Raw genomic sequence first — 14,819 nt, forward strand, 5'->3', positions numbered from 1 at the left:
TTGTTGGCTTAACCTTTTTTTTTTCTGTGGAGATGTGGGGAGATCAATGTCTGTAGTGCCCCAGGTCACGATCAATACTTTTAATAAAACTTCCTTCTTTTTTTTTCTTTTTCTTTCTTTTTTTTTTTTTTTTTTACCTTTGTACGGTTATGCTTTTATTAATGAGCTTTTCCTTTAGTTTCAGACCATTAATGGTTTTCAGATAATGTCATACTGCCCAAGGTCAAGGCCAGTTTGAACTTGTAACTCTACTTATCAGTGATTAAATCTATTGGATGGGCTTAGATGTGTTAGAAGACATAATAGTTTGAAGCACTGCTTTCTGGAGGCTCAAAGTTAAAACATAAGCTCAACCTTTTGGGAGGATGACACATTAAGGCTTTTTACCGTTTTCTTCTTAAACAAATAACGATTGTCTTATTTATGGATCTCATATTGCCGTTAATATCTCAAGTAACTGCTGTGGCCTTGACTGCTCTTCAGTTACATATATTAAATGCTCCATATTGAGTTTATAATGGTATATTTCTCATTTTGCAAGCGAGTTTGAAATAAGATAATGTATCTTTTGTTCATTGCTAAAATTCTGGTTGGGAGGGTAGCACCTTATCAAAGTATGTGTTATCAGCTGGAGTGCTTGCAGAGAATGTGATGATATTGTCTCTGGGGCTCAAGCCAGTGCCTTTTGAAATCAATGGAAAGATCTCATTAACTTCATTGGATATCGATTATGGCCATGAAGAACTTAAAACATTCATGAATATTAATGGTTTGTACTGATCCATGTGTCTTCTTGTGTGTTGCACCTTGTCTGCAATCTCCGATTCAATTTTAGTAGACTACCTAGGGGTTATACAAAAAGCAAACTTTATGTACGCTGAAAGATTTGATAACACATTTTGCCTTAAGGTATCTTCTTTGTGATCTGTTACAAATGAGGTGCATAAAGAACTGGATCCTTTGACCACTGGCAACTAGGCAGAATATCTTCTGTAGAAGATCTTTTTTTGTCATTGTTTTGACAGTTTTAGCCTTTTTTTATTAGGCAGCAGTTCACTTCATAACAAATCATCACAGAGGAGTTTGAACAGTGGAGTCTCTACTCAGAAGGTGCCCTACAGACTCTGATAGCCTATCATCTTTAATTTAGAGATTTTATTTCCCATCTTGTGATTGCAGTTGAATGAGCATTGTAGAGAAGTTTAAATTGTAGCTATCCGTGCCATGCTTTTGCTATAAATGATGGAACTTAGGTTTTCAAGCCTCTAATCTTCACCTGCTCAGATAGTCACTATAAAATAATGGCGCAGAATGGAAGGAGAGTAAAATGTGGGTATGTATGGTGACCCTGGACGAAAATTAACTGCAAGAACTGACCCGCTGATTGGAAGTTTCTCTGCTGTGGCATCCAGTACAGGCAATAGAAGTTGTGGGAAATAACTGACTGAATGGAAGACAAACTCTTACCTCCAGGAGAGTCGGATCAGGGATCCTGGCAAGTGGACAAAGGGGAGGTTTGAATGGGTCCTGCTTCACCTGAATCTGGGGATTTAGGATTCATTTTGTGACAGACAACAAAACATCTAAGGTTAGCATTAGGCGGAGGGGGGAGAGGGGGTGGGAGGTTAGCTGGAGTTCTCAAAAAGGGTTAATTGTCTAAAAGTGGAACTGAGATTTTGTGATCGGTTTGGTTTAGTGATTTCCACAGTAGGTGTTACAGATAAAGCAAAGTGGAAATGGTTTGAATGCCATACCTGAAAAGTAGGCTGCACACGTTGCTCATACCCGTGACCTGACCTTACACACCCAAACATAATACAGAATATAAAGTGGCAGTTTAAATATAAACCTCTGGACACCGGAAAAATAACACTTACGCAGTTGACCCCATTTGAATGAAAGTAGGCTCCTGCTCATTTTCAACAGAGCTGTTTTCTTTGTTATGAATAATGAAGTCAGTAAAGTAAGCAGACCAGACTTAAAGTGTGTACAGACGCCAGGTTTAGGGAACACAGTAAACATGAACTATTTTTATATTATGTTTTGGTTATACCTGGTGAATGATATAATACTTATGTTTGTTTAAAAGGAATACACAGAGTTGTCAGAAACCAGATTTAAAGTTTGGAGGGCTGCCTACATTGATTTTGTTTGCTGTACTCTGCTACCCTGTGCCCCTCACCGCCCTCCTAATCCATCCTGATTCCCCTCCCTGCCCCAGTGATTAGCAGTCAAAACTAAATCAGAGAGGAGTCCATGGAACCAAATATTTATGTCCTTTGTAATTCGACACTGTGATATTGTACTGTGAACCTGAAAAGATGCCAGGCTCGCCATTGTGGCTAATAGCAATTGATCACAAATGAAACTGCAAAATCTACTCCAAATTGTTGGCTTTATAAATTTGATAATAAGTACATTTCCTGACAGAATATAAAAGTGCAATAAACTATGCATGCCCTTTCTTTCCTCCCCACCTGTCCAATTGCAGAATGCTGTTTGTACAGTATATTGTTGTTGCTGACAACTGAATAAGAATTTTTAGGAGCAGTTGGCTATCAAATGATGGCAAATTTAAAGGTTATGCAAATCGTGCCAGTACAGCCCAGCTTGTTTCAGACCTCTTTTCTCTATTATCATATCAATTGAGTCAGCTCATAGTAGACAAAGCAAGGTTATGGGAACCACCTAGAGCATCATGCACCATTAAACATCAATGCAGCATACATGAACATCTGCAACAACGATCTTATTAACAGAGGGTATAACGGAAGGCAATAAACAGCTTTCTTAGTCACTTAATTGTAAAAAATTTAATAACCTAATACTTGCATTATTTATCAACAGCGAGTTGGTCAAAAATTGTGCAGTTGTGGTGCATTAGATTACAATACCTATTGCATACGGTAAATTACTACAAGAATATTAAAATCCATTTGTGAACACTTAAACAATGTAATTAGTAGAGTGCTAAAAATGCAATTTTTTTTAATGTCTCGTGCATCATGGAACATAGGTATCCGCTTTCTGCACTGACATTTTTATATTTGGCTAAGACCAAATATAAAAAACCTAAATATTGGGTTTGGATTTCCTGCTTAACTAGACAGTTTAAATGTTTCAAAAATCAAGGGACGGTTGTTGTGAAAGGTAGAATACAGAAACCATAAAGCGGTCTTTGTGTGTGCAACCAAAACAGATGTTTGGAGGAACAAAGTAAAGCACGTTAGATGTTCATACTGGATATGTATTGTGTGTTGGCTTCTGGGGTCTAGAAGATGAGAGCATGTGAAGCTGTGATCTCAAATGGCTTGGGGAAATGAATACAGTAATTTAAATACGTTAGTAATTGATGATAAAGAGAAACAAGGCTCGGTTCTTCAGGGCGAAGCCAGACAGCTAGGGTTGGAGCACACCCGTTGCTGGAATCAAATGCATCGGTTGGGAGTGACAGGCCTCCTCTCCTTGGAGGCTGGGGCCACTGGTGAATTCCCTGCTTTGGGTAACAGGGAACTGGAGGCCTATTCATAAAAGGTTAGAGCTGCAGGAGGAAAGCACCACTCTTCCCATTTCAGCCTAAATGTGCAAAATGTACAGACATTTAAGAATAAAATCAGAAAAAGGAAATAAGAGGCTGGATGAGTAAAACAATGCAAGCTCAAAGGTCAAGTTGGCCAAGTGCATTCAGCAGAAAAACCTGCTCCAAACGTTAGTCTGCTCCCAGGCAGTTTTGTTCCTTCCTGGTGCCCTCTGCTCCCACCTCTGCTGCCAGATAGTAGCAGCTATCAGATCAGATTTGTATTTCTATGGAAAAAGCGTGCAGCCTTCTAAGTTTTTGTTGGCAAAAAATCCAAATTATGCTAGGATCGTTGGCTCCAATCAGCCTCCGGGTCACCAGTAGACACCTCAGTCATTTCTGCAATCAGTAGGAATCAACAAGCAACAGAGAAGAATGGAGGGAAAGAAGGTGAAAAGACAGTAAACAGTGAAGATGAGTAGAAGTTTGATACAAGTATAAATTTGGAAAATTAAGCCTTACAGAAATTGTTTCCATAAGAAAAGGAAAGGTTTTATTCAAAAATGTTAAATTGAAAGTCTTTTTTTTTTTTAATCTCACTTTATTTCCTCTAGGAAAAGATGGCAAAAAGGCAGGCAGCATGTCTAAATAACTATTAAGTAAATGATTTTTACTGAAATGGTTTTAAAAGGAACAACTAGCAAACATTTCCCTTTTTTTTTCCCCAAGTTTTAAGCTACAGTTCAAATGCTCTCACTCTGTAGACATACCAGAGGTTTTTTCCCATCTGGTTTTTAAAGCAGTATCTGCTTCTTGCCTTTCTTCATAATTTTGCATAACTTCATAATATCAGCAGAGTGTCCACATTTTATTTATACATATCTATTTACTTGCTTACCAGCCTTGGTTTTCAGATTGGAAACTCTTCAGAGCAATGCACTTTCTTTTTTCTTCTTCTAATCTTGGTGGTCACCTTGGCAATCTGAGAATACAAATTAGGTTTGAAAGATCACAAGTTGAACTTGGCTATACATGCCAACTAAAGTTTGATTAATTTTAAAATGTTTTATTGCTTCTGAAAAGGAGATCAATGTGTTGTTTTGGGATTTAGGTTGAAAGAACTTAAAATGGAATGATTCAGCAATTTAATACTACAGAAATAAAACTTTAAAGAAAAGTAACTGAGAGTGACAGACAATAGTAGGAGTTTGACAAGGTTCCACAGAGATTGGAGGCTGGAAATTTTGAATTTGTCTGCTAGGCTAGGTATTTTGGCTTTATCAAGCAGCCTGTTTTTATAGCGTCGGGGTTTGCTTTAAATGACTGTACTGCACGCAGTGTGAAACCTGTTGTGTTACCTTTATGAGTGCCTGTATGCTACTGCCATGCTTTAAAGGGCTCATTACACAAACATACCATTCAAGGGTTCTTCCTGGAAACCATTTGTCCAAACTGCCGTTGCAATAAACTGTATCTGAATTAACTTAGTTCACTATGTAGTCAATATTGCATAAATTCAGTGCTGCATACTCTGCATTAAAATGTATGTGGAATTACGTAAAAGGTGATAGATTGACCATCCTACCTACAGCAGCGGTTAGGTAATACTTTTAAACGGATGAAGTGATGCTGCAGAGATGATACTTTGGGCTATTTAATTATCTGAGGAATTATCTGCAACTAATATAGGAAAGAAACAAACTCCTTAATTTTGGGCCAAAATCTCTTTCTAGAGTGGTATCGTGCTGAAAGAATTCCATTAAAAACAATGAAGTTGCTCTGGCTTTAACTGGCATTTTAAGACCAGAATATTTTCCTATTGGGATTAGAACAAATTTCAGTCTCCACCCACTACAGTGACATCTTCTAATAGATGTAAACCTGCAAAAAAAACCCTGAGAAAATTTATTTAGCGAGTATGTTTCATTCTTCAAAAATAAATAAGTAGTCTAGGGAGATCCTAATTAAAGGCAACACAGAATTTACAAATACAGCATCAGAAGAAAAAAAAAACTGTAAAAATTCTAGATTTGAGCTCTGAGTTAAAACGATGGAATTAAAATTTCTACATGTAATTTGAATGTTTACAGGCGTTGTTGCAGAATTTCTTTGGTATACCTACCTCAGCAATGTCAACTAATATCCAATTTTTTTTTTTTTAAGGGGAAATATATATGTATGTATGTACTTATTTTTAGTAATGTTTCTGGGGAAGGCTGTCTCTTTCATGCTGATGGACTGACTGTATTTGTGAAACTAAATATAAATTCTCCCAGAAGAAAAAGCTCCTTTAGAACTGCTCTGTAGTGACCTAACGCTCACTCCTTCTCTTTTCAGTCTTACTGATGCTCAAGTAAAATAGAAGTGCCTTGGGCCCATTCCTGCCTCTGCTGACGACCCATGCTTCTCAGATTATCATGTAGCATAAACAAAGCTGTCATGTAACATGGCATTTATTTAAATGATGTGATTTCTGTGTTCGCCACTCTGAAACTGAGGTATAGCTAAGAAAGCTTGCAAGTTTTGACAGGTGTGTTTGCCCCGCTAGGGCAATATGCTTAATGTATAAAAAATGTGAGGCATAATACAGGTTTTGTCCTGCTCAAAATCAAATTATAATGTGTTTTTCTTATTTTTTAGCCAATGCCCTGATAATAAGCTTTTGGGTAGGTGTTGCTTTGCCCCAATTATAGGTCGGTATCTCCCAGAAAAGACCATGTTTTGATGGTCCAGCTAGGCAGTGGATTAAACTACGTCTGTAGAATACCACGGAATGGAGTACAACCATACATGCATTGCTGCTAGCGTGTGGGTCAGCGCCAACAGTGGGTGAAGTGCACGGTCTGCTTTCTGAGCTGGTAGGGGCTTCATTTTTGCACAGTCCCCATAGCCAAGCGTCAGGAGGTTGAAGAGCACGTATGAGCTAGATTGTGTGTATTGCTGTAACTTGGGTGTCCATATGTGTTCTTTACATTAGATGCTGACATTCCAACTGTTACAACTTGTGTGTGTTTTCAGTTCTTCAGCCTACCTATTTACAAATAGAAACAGATTTGTTTGGTTTTCCCATTCCCATACAGAGCTCAAAAATCGATAGTTTTTTGGGGGGGAGGGGAGGGTGGCTTGGTTTTTTCACATGTAAGGATCAAATAAGATGTTCAGTGGCCAAACCAATACATGTAGGATTTACGGTGCAGGAAGAGCTATTTATATTTATCAATATCCAAGGTGGGATCTGTTTTTGTGTCAGCCTGTGCTTTCACTGGTGTGCCTAGGCTCACTGCGGTGGAGCCTGTTCTCGGTGGAGACTAGGACCATACAATTCATGGATTTAATTTATTGTAACCCATCTCTTCTGTCTTCAGGACTGATTTTGGTCTGAGCTCTCCACAGTAATTCCAAGACAGTCATTGTGTTGCATCAGTGAAACATCTGCAGAAGCTTTTGTTAATTTTGGTGCCTGTGACTTCACACCCTTTGCCTTTCCTGAGTCCCCAGCCTCTTTCCTGATCTGGATGGAGGTCACAGGAGAAGGATTTAGCTCTGAGCACTACCTTATGTCTTCAGCAGCCATGCCGAGTTAGAGGAGTGCATTTTCTGGCAGTTCAGTGGGTGCAGTTTCAGCTCCCTCTGAATCCTGTGCCTAGCGGGCAAGTGGCAAGACTCTTGTGTGCTCGGAAAGGCTTTTTCATCAGAGTTCATTGCTATTCTAAACCTTAAACATTGTGACACATGCCAGAAAAATTCAGCGGCTTGTTCTTTAGGGCAGTTTTTCCATATATGTATGCATGCATATATATATCTATCTTTTTTTTTTAATGTTTTATTAACACCAGACTGAATTAAAAGTAGTATTTTCTCTTGACCTCTTCCTTCCCCATCTTTACACATGGTCATCGTGTTTTCTTTACTTGTGCAAGCAATTATTTAATATGAGAAATAAAGTAGAGCTTCAACTCCTGGCACTAGCAGTGATGATACACTGATGTTTAAGTGGCTCACACACCTTCTATAAAGTAAACAAAACACTTCTGGGCCTATAGAAGCTATTCATGAGTCATTAGTTGATGCTGTTACATTTTTTACAATTGTTGTAACTAGATACAGAGTTCTGAGCCTGATCTCATGCTGGTATAAATCAAGAGCTGTTTCAAAGGAGTGGTGTTGAATTAACAGGAGTGCAGACAGAATCAGACGTAGGTTCAGAGGATATACGCAGGGTGCAAAAATAGTGTTTAATTTTACATCATTGCTAATAGCTGATGTGTATGAGTGTACAAGTTCCTTTGGAGGAACCTTCTTTCCTCTGTTAACTCTAATCCTATGAATCACATTTTAGTTATATGCTATGCATATGACTTCTGAATAAAAACGCTCTTGACTAGGTAATGGGACAATGTGTATGTCTGAGGAGAGCTATAAAGGGAAGACAAGTCTCACTGAACATCTTTGGATTAACTTTACCTCCTAGGAGAGAGGGAAAATGGGGTCTGCACGCTGTCATTTCCCCTACAGATATCTATAGGATGATGAATAAAGTCACAGAAGACTCAGAGTCTTCGGAATCATATTCCTTCTCTGTTTCTACTGAAAATTAACTAGCTGCCTCTGAGGGACAGTTCTTTGCACCCTGGCCAACACAGCTATAAGAACTTACTTTTGCTTAGCAAGCTCTGAGGAGAATTTTAGCCTAATTGCACTATATGGGTCTTTTATTATGGAAATAAATTGTTTTTGTATTAATTAATTGTATCATACCACAGATATAAATGCATTGTAAATGATAACTTGTTTTGGGTAACATCGTTTTATTGTGGCAATAAAGGCTTAACAAGTTCTATATTACTAGTTATAAAGCTTTCTTGGCTACATATTTAATTCATTAGAATACAGTACCATTTGCTGTGTTATCGTTGAAATATTTGATTAGAAAGATCCCAGAGCATGTGGCTGACTTGCATCTCGCTTGTTATACTGTTTAACTCCATTGACTTTCACCAGTAGATTCCCTATTTTTCTGAGAAGCCCTGCGTGGCCACAGCACCAGGCCAAACAGTGCGCAGAAGGAGAGAGAGGGGAGAGGAGATGTTGGCATGCAAAGCAGGGCAGGCTTAGCATGCACACAGAAGTGCCAGGGGGCCTGGAGTGTTCAGCCAGCACAGCTATCGCAAAGTCCCAGCCTGAAAATGCAGGCTCTCATTCTGTTTGCTTAGAAATGACAGGTTGAATCAGCACTGCCAGGTTTGAAATACATCACCACTGGAAGTCTTAAGGATTTCTAACCGGGGTTCAGCACACAGTGCCCTGCCCCGCGTTGCTGTATAGCTTTGGACAGTGCTGTGCTGGCATGGGGGGAGAATTGCGGTACCTCTTTGATTTACATGATTAAGTGGGGTATCTGTGGGTGAAGTACAGCAAGAACAGCATTTTTTTTAACTGTAGAAAACACACGAGAAAGTGTTGCCGTACTAATGATTTTTAAAGATGCATTAATGTGCTGAGGAAGGTGCAGAGACTTAGAGCCTGTAGGCTTCTGGGTTTTGCCTTCTGGAGCGAGGTAAGAGCTCAGAATCATCCTGACCAACATGGGCTTGTTCCAAATACTTTTCTCATTACTTCTTACCTCATAGCTGTCCAGAGACATTTATAGGTTTTGAGTTCAGGTTTCTATATTCTGTTAAGTCCTTCCCGTCTCTTTTTTTCCCCTCCTCTTTCTTTTTATCTGTTTTTGGCCCCTGATCTAAAGAAAATTAGAGAGGCTGGAGGTGGGGAGGAGATGGGACAGAATTCTGTTTCACAGTTGTTCCTTCTTTACAAGTTAAAGCTCACAAAAGAAACATGAATGTGTCTCCATCTTGTAAGCATCTGTACTGCCACTACCAGCCCACGGATCAAAAGCTTATTTGAGGAAATAGCTAGGCGTTTTTGTATATATTTTAGGGCTCCATTCTTCCTTTTATTTTATTTTAATATAAAATTAAGGACACTCCAACATGTTGCCCATAAGAGTTCTGTTACAGGTAATTAAATGTAAGTTTACACATTTAATCTACTTTTAAGAGCAAGAGAGACTGGTAAATGACCCAGTTAAGGAAAGTACTCTGCCTAATTGGATGTAATGATTGCTTGCTGGTGTTTATTACTGTACTAAGAGTAGACGTGTAGTCTGTGATTCTAATTTGGTTTAAAGACAGACCTGTAGTATTTGCAGCTATCATCGGAGTTCGATTGTTTCAGTTCAGATCATGAAATAGGCCTGTGTTCATTTGGGAGCTTGTATTACATGCATTAGCATGGAAGGAAGCACTGTTTTCTCAATTAATATTGCTCTCCAACTATTACCTCTCCGGACTGTTTTACCTACAAAAATATCTTCAGCTAAATACGCTAGTGTGTATTTTTGCCTGAGGAAAATAAAGATAGATTTCAAATCTATATGTACATTATGCAACAAATTAACAATAACTAAATTTAAGTGAGCTGATTTTTTCTGATTTGTCTGCGAAGATTGTCCACAGTCTGTGAAATCACCACATTAATGTTTCATTTTGACTATTTCTATATCATTCTAAAACAGCTGAGTTCCTCACTAATGTAAAAGCATTGAGAGAACTGAAAAAAAGTCCCAAAATTTTATATTTCATTAATGCTTATTACTAAAACTTCCCTCATTGTAGACACCTTGTTGCAATTTGCACTCACAATTCTGGGCTTCCAGAAAATGCTATCCAAGTGAAATGTGTTGTATCCCAGGGTGTTTACCATAGAAGATATTTGTTGCTTAAAAATAGAACACTGGATTTTATGCCCAGAGGCGCAGCACTTGGACTTCAAAACACTTATGTAATTATTCTTTATTTCATAAGCTCTCAGAATGATAAATGAAATCGGAACTGACTTTGAAAAGCAAGGCCACTGATGACCAGTGCACTTAGCCAAGGTGTCTCTGTGTTTGCTATGATGGATTTCAGAGTTTTGTAGCATAATGGATCATACACAAAAATGAAGTTAAAGCAACATTATAGCCACGAAACCAAGGATATTCAGAATGGAGACTTCTGCTTCATCTTAATTCACCCTGTTGTGCCTAGTTGTTACAAAACAGAGATGAGTGAGAGATGATGGCTATTTTTATGCTGTTACACAGACATATCAAGGTAAATTAATGGCAGCTTTAATTCTATCTGACTTCACTTACTGTGAAAGGGGGAAAAAAAAAACACCTCAGTATTATTTTGCTGTATCTTTCAATATGCATTATTGTTAACTGTGGTTTAGTAGACTCGACTCTACCCATGGAAGTTCTCCTAAGGTTAAAGAAAGATAATTTGCCTTTTGAATGTGTGCAAATGGTAATATCTTTATAATGAAGTATGTGCTCCAAAACATGGTAGCTGCTTCTGAAACTTCAGTACTTCACAGCAGGAGATTATTGCTCCTCTTGAAAATACGCAGTTATAAAGGCAGAATGTATGACCCAGGCAGAGGTGGAAAACTGTGACTGGTAAAAAAAGACTGTTCTTGTACCAGCCGAATTCCTTGATGTGTCTGGGGTTTTAGACTAAGTCATTACTTACATCTACTGCAGAAAGTGCAATACTTACCTGCAGGTACTAGAGGGAGCTGAGGGAAGGAATCAGGACAAGGGAGGAAAAGAAAGGAGTAAGATAATGGTGAAAACTTTCATTTGTGTTAGTTTGCTTGAATAGAGCCTTGTTTGATGCCAAGCCCCATTTACAGCATTCGAAATACGACGTCTGTGCATTATTCACTCTCTGTGCCCAAACACATACATTTGTATGCATATGCCAGTGTCTACTGCGTATTTAACGCAGAACATCTGTGTGTGCTCCTGCCCGCTCGGGAGGGAAGCAGGTTAGTTTATTACACTGTGTCTTCAACAGAGTTTTCACTTTGTTCATTGTTTTAGTATTATCTAGAGCAAGTCATATATACCTTCTTATGAAATGGATGAATACACTCTGCTCATCTGGCAGAGTTTAATGTAAGACCTCTCTTTCTTGATTTCCAATTCAAATGAATCCTGTTAAAATTACTAAAAAACATTGCTCTTGAAGACTATCTTAAGAACACAACGCAGCACTGAAGCACGTTTCTAACTAGCTTTCTTAACAGGATAGAGTAGGATGCACTGAGAACTGACTGAAACCTGTTCTTTAATTGGAATATTTATCTTATGTTTTTCATTACCCTTTTTCCTTTGCCTCTCATGGATGGTTGTTGCTAATGCTCCCCTCCCCTCCCCTCCTGGTGGGCCAGCCAACAGTTCCCTCTGGAGGCAGCATCATTATATCTGCCTGGTTCACTTAGTAGCAGATGGTGAAGAGCAGTAGAGCTGATACACTGCATTTCACAGAAACCAGGATCCTTCTGGTAGCTCTGCAGCATACACAGACTTGCCTGGTTTGAGACTGTGAATTCTTTATATGCCTCCCAAACTAGGTTCCCTTGTTTGCTCCTGTCTCCGTCAGTCTAAGTGTGATTTTGGTGGTCTGCTCTGTTGCTGGACAGTGAAGAAACCTCATCCCCAGCTTTCACCTGCTGGAGGATCTTTTTCCCATTTTATTTCTATTTTTACCAAAAATGAAAACAGCTCTGATGGTTTTCATTTTCACTGGTTGACAAGCTTTTCTTCCCCCTCCCCTTTTTTTAATTCAGTCTGCCAAAGGACAATCTGTTTGCTCTGAGACAGTTTAATGCATACTGACTACCAGAGGCAGAACTTCCATTGGCTCTGTTACAGGGGTAATTTACACTTTAACAAGGTATTGTGACAAGGTGGTAATTATATTTTTATCACGTCATTATGACATTACCACCTGGAAAGCCATGGCTGATTAATTAGTGGCATATATTAAATTTATAACCCTAGAACTCTTTGCTCTGAGACAGTTTAATGCATACTGACTACCAGAGGCAGAACTTCCATTGGCTCTGTTACAGGGGTAATTTACACTTTAACAAGGTATTGTGACAAGGTGGTAATTATATTTTTATCACGTCATTATGACATTACCACCTGGAAAGCCATGGCTGATTAATTAGTGGCATATATTAAATTTATAACCCTAGAACTCTAAAGTTATCATACCTAAGTGGTGTAATTATGTTGAACTGTGGTGTGGCAGTGAATTGGAGGTGAAGATGCTGAGTATCCACCTATTGCAGTAGGTTTAATGAGTGCCAGTAGAGGGCAGGGAGCTGCAGAGAAGGAAATACTTTTTTTTTAAAAGAAATACTAAGGAAGAGGGTGAAGTCATTGAAATCTTGAAACCAAATCTAGTCAGATGGCAAGTTGCAAGGCTTCTAACATATATGTGTTTTTTTAACAAGATGTAATTTGAGAGCACTTTGATTTACACCAGTTCCTGCTTTTTATTTCACAGCTTTATTTTAGTTAGTTCATGTGCATTTTGGTTTTTACAGTGCAGCAATTTCTGTTGAACTTTTGGAAGCTTGGACTGGCCATTCTGGAGGCTACATCACCTCCCTGCGACTAATAGGAAGCACTGGTTTTGGCAGGATGGATTTTTCTTAGCCTTGTCCATATACCCAGGTGTTTTATGTTGTTCCTCATGATTTACTTCTTTTCTCTTGCCCTTAATATTAGGAGATAAAGAGAAGAAATTAAGGTGGAAGTAATTAGTGACAATGTCCCCAACAAACAGCTTGATCAAATGCAGTCCTGTATCCCTGTGCGGTAAACGCAGACAGAATTATAAACCAAATCTATTTTTATCCAAATTATCATGGTAAAGGCCAGAGCTCCGTTTTCGAATTGTTTTGATTTTCATTGTTTGTTGTGCTTTTCGAAGTCATATTTGCAAGTAACCCACATTCTATTCTCCCCTTCCACTGTAGAAAATGAAGTGACTACTTTCCCTGTGTTGGTGAGTGATCAGAGTGAAATTGTGGATACCAACGGAGCTGGAGATGCATTTGTTGGAGGTATTTCTTCTTTCTCTTGTTTGGAGATTATCCTATTATTCTCTCTGTATAAAATCCACCATTTTTTCATTCAGTTGTCCTTCAGAATGAGCTTCATTCTTTTATAGCTTTTCTCTGCATCCTGAAGTTACATGATTTAATTAAGTTCTGATTTTCAAAGGGAAAGTGTGCTCTCTTACTTTAAAAATAATATGCCATTATGCTGTACTCTGGTCGTTTTCATGAGATTAATTGTATCTGTCAGACTGTTGCATAAACAAGCTGCATCAAGTACTATATAGTGTACAGAAATCCCTCCTGGCTTAAATGTTAACACATTGTTGTTCTTTAAAACAGGTTGTAGTGAATATTAAACAGTATGTTAATAAGTGAGCATAATGTCTTCTGATCATGTCAGTTTTGGTAGAACATCTGCTTCCAATACAATTATTTGGACATCAGAAAAGAACACAAAGGGTTACTCTGTTAAAACAAACCCAGAAAATATCTGGCATTGCTTAATATCCATTTGCAAACTTACTATTTTTTTTTTTGGCACAAGCTCTAAGGAAAAAAGAGGATGTTATGTCTATGCCTGTTTTAAAAAATGATTCAATATAAAGCCAAAAACCAATGTAATCCAAAAGTTCTGTCATTCATTGTACCCTTCATACATGTAGTTCTGTGATGCTCTGTTGCATCCTGAAGGCTCTAATATCCAGTACATCGTAGCTGTAAGGAGCTCCATTAGTCACTAATTTACTGGAAACATTACCAAAGAGACTTTATAAATAGAATTGCAGGGCGCAGTCCTGTAGCTATCAAGGGGATAGCAAGCAGTGTGTTACCCAATTAAAGCTTCAGAGTTGTGTCCTGCTTCAAGAAAGTGTTCAATGTCAGCTTAATCTTAAGCATGTGAGTAACTCCATCCTTTCTTAATGCGTCTCTTAAATCAATGATAAATTTTCAGTATATGCTTAAATCTGGCTGAAAATAGGAATGTTATTACTCATTGCTTTGGTGCTATCATGAATCAAAAAGGACAGAAATAGAAGGAAACATATTAGGTCATATTATCCCTACACCTTTTAGTGCACGCTTGTCACTCACTATTGTTCCTAAATCACAAACAAGACTAAATTTGAAGGAGTCAGCAACAGTGACTGTAACATAAAGATCTTCAAGTGCTTGTCCTTGTATACATGTGCTCTGTGTATCAGCTGTGCCAGTAAGCTGCTCTTCTTGTGAAAAAAAGAGAAAAGATCTTGCCTATTTTGGTGTCAGATCCTGGAAATAACGTAAAACTGGGTAGGATCCAGGTGGGCAGTGTGTTAGACACCAACCAAGCTTTGCC

General features: G+C 38.3%; 1 protein-coding gene across 1 annotated transcript in view; it reads left to right on the forward strand.

The window, feature by feature from the left end:
* Window positions 1-14,819, forward strand: part of ADK (adenosine kinase) — a gene marked incomplete at its 5' end in the record, with an annotated part of 47,358 nt that overhangs the window by 16,692 nt on the left and 15,847 nt on the right. Inside the window, one exon of the mRNA XM_010152806.1 lies at window positions 13,400-13,486. Within this exon, the coding sequence (XP_010151108.1) occupies window positions 13,400-13,486 (87 nt within the window). The remainder of the gene's footprint in view (window positions 1-13,399; window positions 13,487-14,819) is intronic.

Source organism: Eurypyga helias, unplaced genomic scaffold (assembly GCF_000690775.1).
Source record: "Eurypyga helias isolate BGI_N326 unplaced genomic scaffold, ASM69077v1 scaffold28945, whole genome shotgun sequence".
Classification (NCBI taxonomy): domain Eukaryota; kingdom Metazoa; phylum Chordata; class Aves; order Eurypygiformes; family Eurypygidae; genus Eurypyga; species Eurypyga helias.